The sequence below is a fragment of the Delphinus delphis genome, chromosome 1 (assembly GCF_949987515.2).
Source record: "Delphinus delphis chromosome 1, mDelDel1.2, whole genome shotgun sequence".
NCBI classification, from domain to species: Eukaryota; Metazoa; Chordata; class Mammalia; order Artiodactyla; family Delphinidae; genus Delphinus; species Delphinus delphis.
The window spans coordinates 87667190-87682117 of NC_082683.1; the positions used below are offsets into that span (position 1 = coordinate 87667190).

Consider the following 14928-nt stretch of genomic DNA (forward strand, 5'->3'; position numbering starts at 1 on the left):
ATATTTGTTTTTATAGTAAAGAAATATGACTTGTTTTGTTTTTAATCTGATTTTCTCTTTTTCATTTCTTCTTCATCTATTTAGTGTCTTTTTCCTTGGAGCCATCCTTGTAATAACAGCTACTTTCCTATATGGTTATGATCCTAAACCTGCAGGAAATCCCACTAAAGCATAGTGGTAATACTGTCTTTATCTGGTTTTTCACAATGGTGCACTAGGAATCTCAACATTAATCCTGCACAGAGGACTTCTACAGATTCTAAGAAAAAAATCATCATGCTGAATCTGATCATAATGTTCAAATGGTTTGAAAATATGAAAGTTTAAGGATAAAATATATGTATATGTAACAAAATGCCTATTGCATCAAGAAATCAAAACTTGAAAGTATTTCCAGGGATTAGAATAATTATTGGAGGAAACTTGAAATCTGAGTTTAAAAAGATTTTATGTTTTTGATTGCTGCAGAAATATCCTATGCATTCTTTGCAAGAGCACACAACAAATGTCAGACATCAATTTTGCAAATTAGATATATTTAATCGTATTAAATGTTTTTTATCTTACTCTTTCTGTACAGATATATCAAATAACATGGATATTCAAAGTTTGAAAATTATAATTACCTATAAAGCTGTGAAGAAATAGGATGATTTGAAAAACATTTTCATGTATCTCAGATTTTTATATTTATACAGAAGATTACTGAACAAAAGATTGCTATATGTTGCAAATGTTCAACTGCATAAAAATTGATAAAGTAACATTCTGGGTCTGATTTGTCAGACAATAAATTTCATATTTAAATTTAATGTAAAGAAATATACACATCTATTTCTCCACCTACATTTTAAGATCTTTTAGTGCTTCAGAACTGCTGGAAGCAAGCAATCCAGTTGTTCCTGTGCTAGATAGTAGCCAGTTACTTTTACACTAATGGAGTTTTGTCCTTAATCTCTTAATTGTATTTCTTTTCTGTAAATCAGATAAATCCTTAATATTACTTTAAAATAAATTTCTGTGTGTGTTAATTTCCATTAAAGTTTTAAAATGTAATTTAAATACTCATAATAATTTAAAACAATAATTATTGTCTAATGTCTCCATTTGGAGAATTTTGAACTATCAAAGCATATACTGTATAATAACTAGAGCATTTTTAGATGAATATTTTACTCATTGATCTGTAAAAACTTCTTTTAATGTACAACTGTTGACAAAACCAAAAAAATAGTAGTACAGATGTCAATAAATTGAGACCAAAATGACTTTTCTTGGAGACATTCCAGATTGCCATGATATTACATTATTTTAAATGGCACTGTAAGTATAAATTCAAGGCTGCTCAGAAGAACTTTCTAGGCCTCTCATAAACCCACCATTCCCAGGAATTCTCTGATGCATGTCTGGGAGAGGCAGCTGAATTCTGAATTCCCTTTCTGTGACCCTACAAAAGCTGCCAGGAAGGAGCCACAGCTTTGCTTTACAATAGTGGTTTCCTTTCCCTTTGATTAGCACTGGAGTTGAGATTGCAAATTACATGAGTTATTTAATAAATTGGTTCAGGGAGAGAAAATATAGCAGAAATGATCAAATGAACAGGTGGGCACAAATACTTTCTAAAATTGGAATATGGGTTTAATTTAATTATTGACTAGAGACAGAATTACCTATTATGTATAGGAATTTATTTTTTTCTTTCATACATTATATATTTTTAAAAGTCTCCTGTTCTAATAGTATAAATCTGTAAAAAATAAATATTTTTATATAATTCTAATGGATTTTGTTAAACAAAATTTGGCTGAAAAATACTATGTTACAAACTGTTGGCTATTCTTGGCTAATTAGGACTGGCTGTGTTACTTTGCTGAGGCAAACCTAGCCTCTACAGGACAAAAGCCTAATATATTCCATACAGAGTTTTAAAAAATGCTTAAAATCACAAAGTATTTTAAATTAATCTGCTGGTGATTCCAAGTTGGCACCAAGCAAACTTTCTGGAACTCTGACTTACGACTTTCAGTGACCACCTTTTAGAGTATTTATTTAATAACTTTACCACAATTTGAGAATGGTGTTTTTAGACTGTAACAACATTCAGGCTTACATCTTATTACTTACTGCTAAGGGAAATCTAAATCCTATAATGCACAGAATTCAAGACTAAATATAAAGATTTATGTTCAGCTCACACTGAAGTACTGGTTGGGTACTTATGTGTTAATTCAGTGTGCATTCATAATTAATTGTTAATTCAGGTTTAGTCTCAATTTTAACACTGCAAAAAATGATACAGCAAATTATTGGACATCAGACATGTTAGTTACAATAGTAATATATTTTCAGGTGTCCAAAATAACACAATTTTCAAGATTCCCACCAAAGTTTATAAAATGTAATCAAGAGTTCTGAGAAAGGGCAAAATAGTCTATTTGCAAAGCAAACTTTTATTAGACAGGCATAATTTATATTTTGCTTTTCTAGTAGGTTTGAAAACGTTATTAGAGATTTGGTTGTGTAGTTTGTGATTCATAAAGAAATAATCATATTTGAGAAGGTGGACCTGTATCCTAGATCATGTCATATATACAGATAATGCTGTTTTCTTCTGTGTGTGCTGTATATTTTGATGACCTCCAGAAGCCTTATTGTATCAGTCTTTTATAATGATGACTCCTTGATTATTTAAATTCTTATACTTTTTAGAGTTTACATGTTACTACTTTGTTCATTATAAAAATGTGCTAACTTATGGGAGAAGAGTGCCAACTGATAGTTCTATAAAACTTAAGAATATGGTATTTTGGAAGAAAATTTTGAAATGCAACATGTAGATGTATCAACACAGTAATATTATCAATTCTATAATAAGTGATTTTTAGAGACATTGTAGACTACTTTTATGGTGGAAAATGTAGTTTAGAGATGCAAAACTTAAATATTTACATCAATTTATATTGAATGTCACAATTTCATAGAAGGAAAGGTGGTTTGATATTTAAACTAGAATCTAAAGAGACAGAATCTGAGTGGAAATTAATTGACTTTGTGCTCAGTAGACTTAGTGTAATACAAACTATCCTTAAGAATTGATACACTTTTCCTACATATCAAATTATTAGACTTTTAAAATGTCATTGTATAGTCACCTGAGTTGTTTTGTTTTTAAAAACAGGGTTTAGCATCACTCATTTTATTTACACTTTCGTTGTCATAATATTTAATTACATATGAATGTATGCTCTACATAAGAAAGAGTTTATGAAAGTTATTTATGCTATATCGAAAGTCATCTTAAGGATCTCCCAGATATGTAGCATATTTAAAGTAATTATAGGACCAAAGAAAAAGCACCTTTATCAAAACCTGGTCCTATGTGCCTTGCTTTACCAAATACCTGACTTTTCTGGAGAACATTACTGTAATTCACAATTTTGGACACATAGGCAAAATTAGGATGTTTTAAGAATATAATTCAATTTTTTCATTGTTTCAACATTTGCTATTTAAATCCATTATCTAACAGAATATTAAAATAGGTATATTATACAAGTATTAGTGAACAGAACTTATTTAAATAAATTATGGTACTATTGCTCCATCATTGAAATTTTGAAACTTTAACAATTGTATATAACTGTCATTTTGGTTTTTTATTTCTTATTATAAGATATAATTTACTGTGATTTTTAAACTATTTTTTTAATGATTTGGATTCTGAATTTGTCTATATGTGTATTTCCTTTGTTTAGGAAGATTCTTTTGGGTTTGGGGCTGTGATTTGTATATTTAAATTTTTTATGGACATAATTCAAAGGAATCTGTAAATTGGTCTTTTGTTAAATGGCTTTTTAATTGATAAATTTCTCTTTGTCATTTTTTGGTATCCAGTTATTATCTATTCAGTAGATTTATGGAAATAGATTATTTTCATAACTATGTAAATTTTTTCCTATATTTCCTTGTTTCCCTGTTCACCCGTGCTTGACTTAACCATGAATTAGTCTCCTCTCTATATATCAAAAATGACTCACTGAGCCTTTCCCTACCTCTCAAGTTACCTTTATCATGTGTGTGATCTTCCTTTTTACTAGCCTATGCCTTAGCATGAAAGACTGGATTTTATTTAAACTCGTTAGAATTTCTCTACCTGTATGATGATACCAGTCTAAAATTTTTTTGCTTTAAATAAATTATCTCTTTGCTAGCCTCAAAGTTAAGAAATTACAGTAATCGGTATATATTTTTTTCATATTTGTTTTTTGGCTGCACCGCACGGCTTGGAGGATTTTAGTTCCCCGACCGGGGATCAAGCCCGTGCCCCCTGCAGTGGAAGCACGGAGTCCTAACCACTGGACCGCCAGGAAATTCCCAGTTTTCTTCATAATTTGAATATAATTGTTTCTATTGTGACTATCAATTCAATGCATAGAGATCAAATGATAAGCAATATAAAGGATTTTATTTCCACCTTTATTACTGAAGTAACCTTGTACAAAATGCTGTTTTAAAATGTTACTAAAATAATATCAGCATTAAAATGTATACCCTTCTTTGGTATCTTCTCAGAAGCACTAACTGAAAATCTTTAAATATTTTTTTTATTGTAATACTTTCATTGAAAGTATATCAAAATCCTTGAATCCTGTGCTATGCAAATACGCCCCATAATCTAAATCTTATAGATACCACTGCCGTTCAACACAGTCAGATAGTGACCAGTGTTAGTAATCATAATTGTCTTTCTTACTGTTCTTAAAAAGAGAATTTTTTCAAAGCAGGATTGATTACATACACATTCCAGAGGAGAAAATATCAGAGGAAATAAATTGCCGAATTTCAAATCCCAAAGATTTGAAATTGTACTATAGTAGAGTGTCTTGGTGACTATAAATTCAGAGGTTTCCCAAATTCACCTTCAGGCTCAATAATTCACTAGAAAGAACTCACTGAAAGCTATTATAATCACATTTATTCCAGAGAAAGAATACAAGTTAGAACCAGCCAAAGGAAGAGACACATAGGGCAGAGTCTAGGAGGGGTCCAAACTCCAGTCGTCCTTTCCAATTGTCCACTCCCTGTGGAGTCTTAGACAATGTTATATACTCTGGCCACAATTTATGATACTACACGCAAGTACTGCCAATCGGGTAAGTTCACCCACGCTTTGGTGTTCAGATTTTTACTGAAGTTTTATTACTTGGCATGATTGATAGATTCTTTGCACACATGGTTGAACTCACTCTCCAGCCCTGACCCTCCCTGGAGAACTAGCTGACATCAGGCTCTAGGGGCTCATGTTAGCATAAATTATAAGATGTGATTTGAGGAGCCCAATATGAATAACAAAGACATTCCTCTCACTGGGACCTCCTGACGATAAAGGCCAGAACTCTGGGTAAGGCCAAATTCCTTACACGGTGGCCATTCGTCTCTCATACACATACTTCTGAACTGATGAGGATGACACAAGCAATGACAATTGTTTATGGAGACATTTATACATTGTCATTTTTAATTTCAGAAATTTTGTGAAATGATTCTGAACATGACTCAAGGGCAGAAAAACATAATCAGATACAGTGCTAAGTAGCATATGTAGTATTTATTTAGTTTTCAGTTCTGATATTTAATTACAATTTTATTAAATGTTGGAATACTTAAAAGACATTTAAAAATTAATTTATAAACTTTTAATCTATGCTGTATATTAACATACAATTTTGAGCTAATTTTATTTATTTAGAAGATCTAGTTGGCTTTTTTGACGATTCATGAATTGGGCAGCATCCCATCTAGCAACTAGAAGGGTGCTCCCTGAGCTAACTGTAAATTACCAGTAGCCATCACTTTAGTTTGGCTCATAGTAGGCCTTCACTGTTAACTGACAGCTCCACATTTCCAGTCATCCTTTATTGGGGTTAAGTATCAGCCCTCCATTGGATCTAATCAGGTTTTTTCATTTATGCATTTATTTACATTTATTTATTTAGGGTTTCTAATATGTTAAAAGTAACTTCTTTAAAACAAACAGTAATGATACTCCTTTGGGAATAGTTTACCTGAGATACACACGTTCATCCTTTTTTAACTTGAACTTACTGAGGATTTAAAAGAATAATGAATGCTGTTACAGTGTTTTGGGGTAATCATCTGAAAATTCACTCTAAAAAAATGTACTTTAAATGTAAAGTATTTAAAAGGTTTAGTTAAATGTGTTAAATCAGACTTCACTTGTATATTTTAAACAAAATCTGTGGATGTGAGTTTATGTGTTTGTTCTTTTAAAAAACATTGTATATACAAAAACACAATTTCTAATAATTGAGGGTTTAAGTTTTCTCCTTTAGGCTGAAGTTTTATTATGTTCCATTTTATTCTATTTTGCTTGGATAGTAAATACAGCAATTAAAAATTATGATGCTAAGTGCTTTTTCTAATATATGCAAGCTGCTTCAACAGGTTTTTAAAGATAGCAACAGTAATATTTCTTGGATGCTAATAGGATTACAGAAAAGGACAGAGGTGAGTTTATGTTTCATTTTACGGCTGTTTCAGAATACTGCTATGAATTCTAAACTTTTAAAATCTGAAGCTTACTTTGGATGTTATATATATATAATGCCCCAAATTTTCATTACTTTATATTTGTCTCCATTCATCTTAAAGGCCTTTTTGTCGCGCCGCACAGTTTGCGGAATGTTAGTTCCCTGACCAGGGATTGAACCTGGGTCTCGGCACTGAAAGCGCGGGGTCCTAAGCATTGGACGGCCAGGGAATTCCCCTGTTTTTGCTTTTAATATTTCGTTTTTATACTGTTATTGCTGTTTTAATGACTTCAATCATGCTATGATTGTCAGCTTAGTTTTGAAAAATTCATGGGTCATCTCCGTGTACTCACAAAGTAAGCATTGTTAAAAGACCTTTTTTTTTTAATTTAAATTTTCCCCAGCTTCTCATTTTGAAAAAATTTTAAAGTATATAAAAGTTGAAATAATAGTATACCCATTTGCCGTCCACCTGAATTCAACAATTAACATTTTGCCATACTAGCTTTATCAGGACACTTCTAAAAATATGGACATTTTTCTAATTAAATTCAATCCCATTATCACACTTAAGAAAATTTAATTTTATTGTATCACCTACGTTCATATTCAGATATTTCCAGTTGTCTCAAAAAATGACCTTTTACAGGTTTTTTTGGCTTTGATCCAGGATTCAGATGAGGATCATACTTTCTATTTGATTGTCTCTTTTAGTCTAGAAGATCCTTCCCTGTACCCCAATGGCTTTTTTTCCCCCATGATGTGACTTTTTGAAGAGTGTAAGTCACTTGGCATCCATCCATGATCTGTCAATATCCTTGATTTGTTCCCTTTATTCTTTGCATTTCCTTCAAACTGGAAGTCTGTAGGTTTGATTAACTTCAGGTTAAATGTTTTGGGAAAGAATATTTCAGATTATCTTTTACGTTTTATATTGTATCACATTAGAAGACACATAATTCTAGATTGTCTCATTGATGATAATCATTCAGTCAAGGTGGTGACTAACAGATCTTTCCATTGTAAAGGTCATTTTCTCCCCTTAGTAATTAGTATTCTTTAGGGTAGTATTTTGGCACCATGGGAATGTTCTTTTTCCTACCAGCCTTTCACTCAATGGTTTTAGCATCAACTGATGATTCTTAACTGAATCATTTATCACACTGAGGTGCAAAATAGTGATTTAAAATTTTTTAATTCTCTAATTTTCTTCTACATTTATTATATAGTTTCTATTCCTCTATTTTAAAAAGACTATTTTCCCTCCTTTCTTGTTCCCAAAGCCCTCTTTTTTTTCCCCAGATCACTGTCCTTAATCTTCAGTGTAAACATTATAGCTAATTACAGTCACAGTTTTGTTGTTTTGTTTTGTTTTTCTGTTTGTTTTTTTAGCTGTGCCTCACGGCTTATGAGATCTTAGTTCCCTGACCAGGGATCGAACCCAGGCCCTCAGCAGTGAGAGTGTGGAGTCCTAAACACTGCATCTCCAGGGAATTCCCCAGTCACATTTCCTTTTGATGTTCATATTGTAAGCCAGTAGCCAGTGGAGGTCACTAGAAGCTAGCTTCTGTTCTGTTAGACATGACCACATTAGTCTCTGAGGTCCTCCTTGCTTCAGGTACAACAATATGTTCTAGACTTGCCTCGTACTTGTCCTGTTCCAAAGCTGGGGAATATCAGCTATTTCTCCAAGGAGCCCTATCTATTCCTTTTAGGGGGAATGGAATTTGAACTCCATTTACTTATGAGCCATATATCAGTGGGCAGAGCTAGGAAATAACATTTTTAAGAGTTCATGAATTTAAATCAATGTTTACAATTAAAAATTAGTATTACAAGCTTTTTTCTTTATATTTGCCTCTCTTTTCTCTTACAGTGAAAATATTGGTTCTGAGTAACATTAGCATATTTGCTTATATGTTTTATTATATAGCTTATGTTTCAGCACTACAATACCAGTATTACTAATGGAAAACATATTGAATAAAATTTGCAGTTCTCTTTGTCCTTAGAATAGCCCACTGAGAGTATGTTCAAAAGTTAATGTAAATTACTATTTTCTCTACATGGTTATGCTATCACTGTGATCTAACTAGTTTAGTTTGTTTTTGTTTGTATTCAATTTCATATTTAATTTAAAAATTTTATTGCTTTTGAATACGTGAAGCATTTACATGGTTCAAAGTTAAAACTATATAAAAAGTATACTCAGATTAGCCAAGCTGCCATGCCTATGCCTCCAGCCCATTCCTAATCACCTCCTATAGATAATTATTTTCATTAGTTGCTAGTTTATCTTTCCTGTGTTTCTTTTAAAAAAATAAAGTGTGTACATTGCTATATTTATTGCGTTTCACCCTGTGGAGTGTGTTCCTTGCTTTTAAAATTTCTTTTTATGTTTAGAAAGGGTTTTCTGTTCTAGTGGTTACCTTTTTACTGATAACATTTTATGTAATGCCATAAAAGACCTCTTTTTGCTTGTTTAAGCTTCTACTATTTGCCGTTTTAAATGTTCTTTGACTCCCATCTAATTGCCTTTGTGACAACCAATGAACTTATTCTACTCCTTCCATCTTCTCATATTTTTTAGTTGCCTTATTTCTATTCGAAATGTTTTAGAACATATAACATTTACACACTATTTTTTCACCCTAGTCCCTGCATTTGTTATAAAATTAAATATATTTTAAGTATATTTAATACTCTTCACCAGTACTTTAGCTGAAGGCTCCCCAGTCAACTCTTGGCTGGATGAAGCTCTTCTAGTAGAGTACTCAAGGAGGGCTTGTAAGTACAATATTCCTTAAGTTCTAGCATGTTTAAAATTTCTTCTAGAGCCTAGATACTTTAAGTACAGCTTGATGAACTATAAAATCTTTGGCTCACACTTTGAGTTTTTTTGAAAATGCTGCTCCATTGTTGTGTTGCTTGGTGTTATTGTCAAGAAATCTGGCACCATTTGATTTTTTTTCCCCCTTTGGAAAAAATATTAACTTTGTTTGTTGTTGTTGTTTTTTTTTCCTGGAGGCCCAGATAATTTTTTCCATGTCATTTTCTCTTTTTTTCCTTATAGCTGATTTATTCTTCTCCTCCATGTTCCTTATTTTCATGTGTATCTGTTCTCTCTTAGGAACCCTGTAATTTAGTTTTCATTTTTTAGATGATTTTACTATTTCAGTAAATTGCCTGAGTTTGATCAACTCTCATCTTCCTGTTGAGTTTTTAACAGTTTGTTACATTCTTTCACATCTGCAATTGCTCATTTAATGATATTTAATTCATATTGGAGTGATGTATATAGTTTTCCTCTGCTTCATATTTTCTAGAGGGTAGTATTTTCTATTAATTTAAAAGTTTTCATTTTCTGTTTTCCTCTTATAGTAGCCTTTTATGGGGTTTTGGTGGCTTTTTCTGTCCCTCGTAAAACATGTAGGATTTTCTTGGATCAGCCAGAACAGATTGTTCTACAGAAGGAAGGGGTGAAAGAATGTAGGTGACTGTTTCATAGTTAAGGAGGCCCTCTTCTGTTTGTATGGTAAAGTGCAGTTTCTTTAATAAACGGCACATTTGGGGGGATTGGATTCTGCCATACAATCTTGTTTCTTTAGGAATATTTAGCTTCAGCCACTTGCCCTTCTCTCCAAGGGATTTCTCTCCCTTCCAAAGTGCCTCATGAAGTGTTCTCATGAAATTTCCAAATACTGGTTCTTGCCTGTTTTCAAGCCTGATTATTCACCTTCTCATTAATTTTGGGAACTTCCAGGATCCTTCCAAATCACTCCATTTTGCTTATGTTAGCTAATGCTAGTTTCTGTTGACTATAACCAAAGAACCCTAAGTGACACATCAACCTCTTAACTTAAAGTTCGTGAATCTTCACAACCCCAAATCACACAGAAAGCCACAAGTATATGCACAGTAAGTCTGTTACAAGAGTCATCTCTTGTTTACTATTGCAGCTCTTCTAGCACAATGCCTGGGACATTCTGGACATTCAATATATGCTAAATTTCTCTTATTACCTTTCTTACAACAGCACTTACCACAATTTGTAATTATCTTCATTTTGTGTTTGTTTTATAACTCTGTCCCCCAGTATAATTAAGCTCTACATACATAAATATCATCTATTGATGTATCTCCAGTGTCTAGTAAAACTGTGGCAGACACTTACAGGCTCTCAAATATTTTTTTTTTTTTTTTTTTTTTTTTCAGTACGCGGGCCTCTCACTGTTGTGGCCTCTCCCGTTGCGGAGCACAGGCTCCAGACGCGCAGGCTCAGCGGCCATGGCTCACGGGCCTAGCCACTCCGCGGCATGTGGGATTTCCCCGGACCGGGGCACGAACCCGTGTCCCCTGCATCGGCAGGCGGACTCTCAACCACTGCACCACCAGGGAAGCCCTCAAATATTTTTTTGAATGACTAAACAATAATCAGTTGTTAAGGATGATAAAGCTGGTGCAGCTAGATGAAGTATGATTTTGAAAAAGGTCAGAGTAACCGCACAATAAATGATCTTACCAGCCCTCTCCATCCATCCAAAACAAACTACTGGGGATTTAACTATGAAATCTATCTCATCTTACTTTCTCTAAAGAACTTCAAGTCAGTTTCAGTAAGAGAATATTTTTAAACAAATGTTGAGTTTACTTATTGAGGAAACATGTAACTTGAATTACCAGGCTAAAATGCCTTTCTTCTCCCTTCCATGGAAATTGATTTGTTTTCTATGTCTAATCAGTTATCGAAATAGAAAATTCAATCAAATTTATTTTTTAACATTTTAAAATAATTTCAAGCTTACAGAAGAGTTGCAGTAATAGTACCAAGAACATACACTCCCTTTACCCTGTGTATTAGTTATCTATATAGCTGTGTGCCAAATTACCCCAAAGCTTAGTGGCTTAAAACGAATACTCTTTATCTTACAGTTTCTGAGAGTCAGGAAACCAGGAGTGGCTTAGCTGGGCAGGCATTGCTCAGGGTTTCCTGAAGTTGCAGTCAGGATGTTGGCATGGGTTGCTGCCAGCCAAAGCCTTGAGCAGGACTGGAAGACTGGCTTCCAAGATGACTCACTCACATATCTGTTGGTGGAAGGCCTCAGTACAGTGTCCTCATGACATGGCGGCTAGTTTCCACTAGACTTGGGTCCTGAGTGAATGAAAAAGAGAAAGCTAGCGGGAAGATGCAGAGCCTTTTATGACCTAGCCTAGGAAGTCAGATACGTCACTTCTACAATATCCTATTAGATAACAGAGCCACTAAGCCCAGCCCACACTCCGGAGAAGGGGAATTAGACGACTCCTCTTCCAGAAGAGAATATCACTGAATTTGTGAAGATATCTTAAAACCACCACACAGAAATTCACTATTTTTTTTATCACCTTGCCATTTTGCTTTATCACTCTCAACCCCCTCCTCTCACATACATACATGCTATTTCCTAACCATTTTAGAGTAGGTAGCATGCATCACATTCCTTCACTCCTTAAGACTCCGGTGTATATTTCTTAAGGAAAAGGATATTCTCTTACATAACACAGTAATCGCACATTTAACATCGTGATACTTTAATTTGAAGTCCATACTCCACTTGTGACAACTGTTAATTAACAGCGTTAATTAACAACGTTAATTTTTAAACACGGTAAAACAGGTAGTGGCCTAGACTATGTAAATTTTTATTGACAGGGATTAGAGAAAAGATCCTGCCTGGGGCCAGGGAGCTCCTGGAAACAGGCGGGCTTCAGCTGAGCTCCAGGCTTTCTCTACCCCCGCCCCCGGCACCAGAAGGACAAAAGACTAGGAAAACTCAGTTTATCTTTACTCCTTCAGTCACCCACTATTTCTGTAAAACTATTTCAACCGTTTCCTTCGGTTCCGGTGTTGGTTAGAACACAGTTGGAGACAGCCCTCATAGTTGAGGACACCTGGTTAAAATTCCAGTGCAACCGTTTATCAGCTGTACTTCCACTAGTAGGTAACTTTTAGAAACTTAAATTCTTCCTCTGTTTAGGGGATCTATAACCGTCCCCAGCGCCCAGGGCTGCGGTGAGGGCTGAGCGAGCTGGTGAACGGAGAGCACACGGATCTCTCCACGCGCCGCTCCCTCCACCGGCTGCCTCGGCCGCGCGCCGCCCGCTTCCCTCGGGGCTTCCCTTCGCGGGCGCAGACTGCCCAGCGGCTGAGCGGGCGGGGCGCGTCACGTGGGCGGGGCGGGCTGGTCGACCGATCGCACGATGTGACGCGCCGCCGGAGGCAGGCCGGGCCTTCAAGATGGCGGCGGGCGCCCCGAGCGGCTCGGCCCGGCAGTAGTGGCGGGACGGCACTCGCCGCTGGGGCCGGCCGCCCCGGGAGTGGCTGCAGCAACGCCAGGAATCGAGGATGGTAAAATGACCCAGGGGAAGAAGAAGAAACGGGCCGCGAACCGCAGTATCATGCTGGCCAAGAAAATCATCATTAAGGACGGAGGCACGGTGAGCTGGGGTACCGCGCCGGGTAGGGTCTTCTGGGGTCCGGATCTCTTTCTGCCCCTAACGCTGACGCCTGCAGCCGCCCCCGACTGCCCCTGCCCTCCCTCACCCCTCCCGCGGTGCCGGTGTCTCGGGCTCCCGGGCCCCCAGTGCCTGTGCTCCAGGGGCTTTCCTCCCTCGCCCCGGCCTGCGGCCTCCGGGGCCCGTCCTCTCGAATGGAGAAGCCGCCCGCCTCTCCCGCACCTGCCACCCTTTCCTTTGGCCGCCCCTGGAGGCCCTGCGGCCTTGAGCCCACGAGCGCCTCAGCCGCGGGGAGGAATCGACGCCGGGCTCCGCTGCCGGCCGGTCCGCCGGGTCGCCGGGTCGTAGCTGGTTCCGCCGTCCCCTTCGCCTCCGCAGCCTCGCCTGCGCCGTCCAGGCCCCGCGAGGCCGTGGCCGCGCTCTGGAAGCGGCCGGGAGCAATCCCTGCCCTCCCATATGCTGCTAACCGGGTGGCATCTGGCGCGGCGACCCCACTGGGGCCCCGTAGTGCGCTCGCTCCCTTCTTCCACGGCGTTCTGGGTCAGTGCTCCTGCTCTTGGCTGCTTCCAGTACGGTAAACACTGTCAGAAGGTGGGCTTTGCTCCTCACTTCCCGCAGTCTGGAGCGTGACGGAGGACACCTGGGGCCTAGACTTCAATCTGCTAGTTTTCAAAGAAGAGTCATCACCCTGTTGTTTTAAAATCACCTGGTGTATTTTAAAACAAAAAATACTAGGTAGAGTTGATCATGGGCTGAGGATTGGAAGACCTTTGAAAGGAAGACAGATTGAGGGCAAGGAAAAAATTTTTGCTTTTTAGAAACAGTTGTCATCACAGTCAACTTTATGCGTTGTGCTGTTAACCGGCAGGGGACGTAGGCCTTTTAATTGACAATAACTCGCCTATACTTTTTTTTTAGCTGAAAATTCTCCGTTGCTACACTCTCTGGTCTTTGTTGCATTCTTTGATAATCACGTTCCGAAATAGAATGCAAAGGTGAAATACATACTTCACTTTTCCGAGAAATGTGCAGAAATGGTTCCTTTTTTCCATATTTGTGTTTTGTTGGAGCCCTCAGCTACTAGCATAGTGCTAAATATGTAATTAGGTCGCCATTGAGGATTTGCTAAATTCATTTGAAATCAGAGACAACTTTCTTTTGACATTTCAGAATACGGCCCAGTTAGTTATGCTAAAATTTAGAAAGCTTGGGACATATGTAGCAATTTCAGAATATACTTTTAGTTAACTGTCAAATCCATAGATGTCATAGCTTTGACATTTGGTGAAAAAAGAAACTTTGAAATTCAAGTCTTCAGATCTTTTTGTTGTATTTAATTTATTATTTAATTAATTAAAACATTATTTTGATTAAGTCAGTTATGAATTGTCATGGCTCTTTTGACCAAGTTGGTTAGAACTACTATGTGGGGAGAGAAATAGCTTGAAAGAATACTGGTTGCCTTTGTCAATCATAGGGATTTGATATTTTAAGTTCATCTACAATCTAAAAATTGAAGCATCAAAGAATTGTATTTTGTAAAAGCAAGTGATATTTAAGATTAGTAATTTTTAAAATGAATTTATTTATTTATTTTTGGCTGCATTGGGTCTTCATTGCAGCGCTCGGGCTTTCTCTAGTTGTGGCGAGTGGGGGCTACTCTTCCGTTGCGGTGCACGGGCTTCTCATTGCGTGGCTTCTCTTGTTGCAGAGCAGGGGCTCTGCGCGGGCTTCAGTAGTTGTGGCTCGCGGGCTCAGTAGTTGTGGCTCGCAGGCCCTAGAGTGCAGGCTCAGTAGCTGTGGCGCACGGGCTTAGCTGCTCCGCGGCATGTGGGATCTTCCCGGACCAGGGCTCGAACCCACGTCTCTTGTATTGGCAGGC

At 36.9% G+C, this 14928-nt stretch overlaps 2 protein-coding genes across 4 annotated transcripts in view; both read left to right on the forward strand.

Moving 5' to 3' along the window:
* The window catches only part of SLC35A3 (solute carrier family 35 member A3), a 31163-nt gene extending 29895 nt beyond the window's left edge, over window positions 1-1268 (forward strand). For both annotated transcript variants that reach the window (XM_060026238.1, XM_060026245.1), the window contains exon 8: window positions 85-1268. In XM_060026238.1, coding sequence (XP_059882221.1) covers window positions 85-175 — 91 coding nt within the window. In that variant the 3' untranslated portion in view covers window positions 176-1268. The remainder of the gene's footprint in view (window positions 1-84) is intronic.
* Window positions 1269-1405: 137 nt separating this feature from the next.
* Window positions 1406-14928, forward strand: part of MFSD14A (major facilitator superfamily domain containing 14A) — a 49662-nt gene continuing 36139 nt past the window's right edge. The window contains exon 1 of one of the 2 annotated variants that reach the window (XM_060026187.1): window positions 1406-6528. In XM_060026187.1, the coding sequence (XP_059882170.1) occupies window positions 6421-6528 (108 nt within the window). In that variant the 5' untranslated portion in view covers window positions 1406-6420. Of the gene's footprint in view, window positions 6529-12816; window positions 13029-14928 lie in introns of those variants that run through there. The other variant, XM_060026179.1, reaches the window with a different exon arrangement.